The sequence below is a fragment of the Buceros rhinoceros genome, unplaced genomic scaffold, assembly GCF_000710305.1.
Source record: "Buceros rhinoceros silvestris isolate BGI_N320 unplaced genomic scaffold, ASM71030v1 scaffold36370, whole genome shotgun sequence".
Taxonomy (NCBI): Eukaryota; Metazoa; Chordata; class Aves; order Bucerotiformes; family Bucerotidae; genus Buceros; species Buceros rhinoceros.
In genome coordinates this window covers 1,365-3,637 of record NW_010391936.1, presented here as the reverse complement: position 1 = coordinate 3,637, position 2,273 = coordinate 1,365, and the positions used below count along the sequence as shown (strand labels likewise).

At 52.6% G+C, this 2,273-nt stretch overlaps 1 protein-coding gene across 1 annotated transcript in view; it reads right to left on the bottom strand.

Moving 5' to 3' along the window:
• Positions 1–636: 636 nt before the first annotated feature.
• The window catches only part of GLOD4 (glyoxalase domain containing 4), a gene marked incomplete at both ends in the record, with an annotated part of 2,426 nt that continues 789 nt past the window's right edge, over positions 637–2,273 (bottom strand). The window contains 5 exons of the mRNA XM_010143533.1: positions 637–723; positions 810–923; positions 1,162–1,248; positions 1,570–1,706; positions 1,895–2,039. Of these exons, the coding sequence (XP_010141835.1) occupies positions 637–723; positions 810–923; positions 1,162–1,248; positions 1,570–1,706; positions 1,895–2,039 (570 nt within the window). The remainder of the gene's footprint in view (positions 724–809; positions 924–1,161; positions 1,249–1,569; positions 1,707–1,894; positions 2,040–2,273) is intronic.

Below are 2,273 nucleotides of genomic sequence, written 5' to 3'. Positions count from 1 at the left end.
TGCACACAGAAAAGCGCCAACGCGTTCAGCACCGCAGCCAAGCCGCCAGACCCCCAGCAGCTCTCCGAGCACCCGTGGCCCCAGCTGAGCACAGGGACACTCGCCAGTTTGGGGGAAAGCTGTTGGGAAGATCAATTATTTTTTATGTGCTAATAAAACCAGTGTTCTCCACTGCAACAAATAAACGGGCAATGGTAACACAAGAGCGAAGCGGGACGGTTTGGACACCCGCTGCCCCGGAGCTCACGCTCCTCAGCAGAGCCCCTCCGCCCCAGGAGGATGTCGGGCTGCCCCGACACTGCTGAGCTCACAAAGCACCTTCTGCAGTAACTCACACCAAACTGATGCTGCTGATGTGTCCAAGAGGACAGAGCACCAACCGGCTGCCCCCGGAGCCCGGCTGGAAAACTCCACCAGGACACTACGTGACCTTTAAAAATGGATTTGTTTTCCTTAGCAAGACTGTGCAACCTGCTCCTCAGCAAAACTCCACACAGAACCAAACCGGGAGCCCACAGGCGTCTCTAACTGCTAATTTTTAACAGTTGGGCTCGATGATCTTCATGGTGTTTTCCAATCTACATGATTTGATGATTCTTTCAGGAAGAAAACGCCACTGCCAACAGCATTACTTACATCGTCTAACAGCTTGTCACCGTTAGGGTCCACCTTGGACAGGTCTCTGAAAGCTTCATCTCCCACAAAGCAGATCTCATGGCCATCCTAAACCAGGGTTAAGAGCCGGTAAGTTCAATAAACGGCAGAGAGAAGTTTATGCCAGGTTTAGTCGCTATTTCAACATTACTCACAGGATCAGCCAAGATAATCACTTGCACCGTGGCTTTGCCGGGTGTGTCCAAGCTAACCAGAGGTGTTAAAATCTTCTGATTCTCCTTTTTCATCAGTGCTTCAATGTTTGGCAACTTAAAGGGGACACAGACAAAGCCCAGCCGCAGTCAGGTGAAGTTCAGCTGCATTCGGGTTGTTCTCCCTTACGGTTCCCCAGCGCCCACCACCCCGCTGCATTCCCGCTGCCAGGAGCGTGAAGGAGGTACCTGCCCCGTGTTCTGTTCACAGTGGAGATGTTTCGCTAACACGGGAAACTACCCGCCCGCCGCCAGCCCTGGGTAACGCGAGGGGGAGGGGGGACGCGGCTGTCACCTCTTCCTTGGCGCAGGAGAAGGCGATCCGCCCGAAGGCCGTCCCGTGATCCACCGCTCCCCCGACAGCCTGCAGCTCCAGCTTACACTGGCAGAGGAAAAGAGCAGGGACGCTGTTCCCAGCGCAAGACCCGCTCCAGCTCTTCACTCTGAGGATGATTCAAAACTGCCCAGACACACGTTTCCCAACACACCAGAATTACCAGAGCAAACCACAGCAGTGGTTTTTTTTTTTTTAAACGCAGTTCAGTGTGCGCCAGCTTTAATTCACATGCACAGAACCAAGTGTACAGTTGCTTTAATTAAGAGCTTTTTCTCCCTTTCAGATTGTGTCCTCACAAATGAGAGGTTCCTATGACGAGACGCCAGCTCTTATGGGTCAGAACTAGGATGGTGTCCAAGGACTAACCTGGTTGTCCGCGTAGCCTAGCACAGCCCGTCGGTTTTCCTCATCCTTCTCATATATTTTCATCCCGAGCAAATCAGACCAGTAGTTGACAGACTTCTGCAGATCGGAGACACCCAAGGTCACCTTCAGCACAGGGTCTATAAAATAGCAGTGATTTCAAACTTGTACAAATATACTTTAAACTTGGTTGTACACAAAAAGATGACAAAACATGCTCCCTTTCATAAAATGGGGCAAAAAAAAAAAAATGGACCACACGGTCCATTCAAAGACCCCTCTCATCAACCTCCCCTGAACACCAGTAAGAGCTAAGGGTGTGTTTCACCTTGCTTGAGCTGTTCCTTGTCTTCCAAGTAGAACTTGTATCCTCCTGGGGCTTCGGCTTCAAACACACCAGTTGTGACTTCCCTGAGGGGCCACCCCATCTTCTTCGCGTTGCTGACGGCCTGGCTGGACACGAGCGTTATGCCCTGGAGAGAACAGAACAGAGAGACACACCTCACAGGGCGCATGCTGCCTGACTCCTGCCTCACTCGAGTCTGCCGCTGCGAGGGACCTGATTCAAACCCAGCACCCGGTGTAACAGAGGGACCGCGCCATCTCCGGGGAGCTGGGGAGCCGGCTCCGGTCAAACAGGCTCGGTCTCCCCGTGCACCCCACATCCCTCTGGAACGCGTGAACCTACCCCGCTTTTTTTTTTTTTT